A 716-nucleotide genomic window follows, 5' to 3' on the forward strand; every position below is an offset into this window, starting at 1 on the left:
CTCCCTTGCACATGCATATCTGCTCTGAACCTGGCACCCACCTACCAGGTGGTAGGAGAGCACACAAATGGCCACACCACTCTGGCCGACGCTACAATGCCACTTGTCTTGTGAACCACCTCAGGCTGTGTTCTGTACTGCCCGTGGTGCTGTGTGCCAACTGCTAATCCCATTTAGCTGAACACACTGGTGCCAGGTATGGAGACACCAGTGTCCATGACTTTAGCAGCACTCAAAATCCTCCGTTGGGGCCACTGGGAATCCAGTCACAGGCTAGCAGATTTCAACTTTCCACATACCTTTTATTCCCTTTTCATTCTTTCAGGGGCAGAAGCATTTAAGTGAAAGACTTAAGTCGCTCTCTTCCCCTGAGCCTAGTACCTCTCAAGATTCTCCCCAGTGAACTGCAGGCGTGTGAACTCTGAGCTGGTATTACACTTCTGCAGTCTTGGCCACGGAACTTCCATGCGGTCTGTGTCGTGCACGTTTTTTAACAACATCACCGGCTCCGTCAGGTTTGTCCCCCCTGCCGGGATTGTAGGGCAGGAGGGCGTGACACCACGAAGCCTTCCTGCCTACCAGGGAGGTTTCGGCTCGCCGCGGGAGCCGCGTGTGCCGGAGGGGCTGCGGCGATGTGCCGAGCGCTCCCCATGCCTGCACGCCGGGATGAGCGGGGCCGGCCCGCGCCGCTCCGTCCTAACCCTGCACTCCTCCCG

The 716-nt window shown here is 57.3% G+C and overlaps 1 protein-coding gene across 1 annotated transcript in view; it reads left to right on the forward strand.

Moving 5' to 3' along the window:
• The first annotated feature begins 465 nt into the window (after positions 1 to 465).
• CREB3L1 (cAMP responsive element binding protein 3 like 1) overlaps positions 466 to 716 on the forward strand; it is a 28,547-nt gene continuing 28,296 nt past the window's right edge. The window contains exon 1 of the mRNA XM_031055806.1: positions 466 to 612. Coding sequence (XP_030911666.1) covers positions 466 to 612 — 147 coding nt within the window. The remainder of the gene's footprint in view (positions 613 to 716) is intronic.

The sequence above is a fragment of the Geospiza fortis genome, unplaced genomic scaffold (genome assembly GCF_000277835.1).
Source record: "Geospiza fortis unplaced genomic scaffold, GeoFor_1.0 scaffold66, whole genome shotgun sequence".
Lineage (NCBI taxonomy): Eukaryota > Metazoa > Chordata > Aves > Passeriformes > Thraupidae > Geospiza > Geospiza fortis.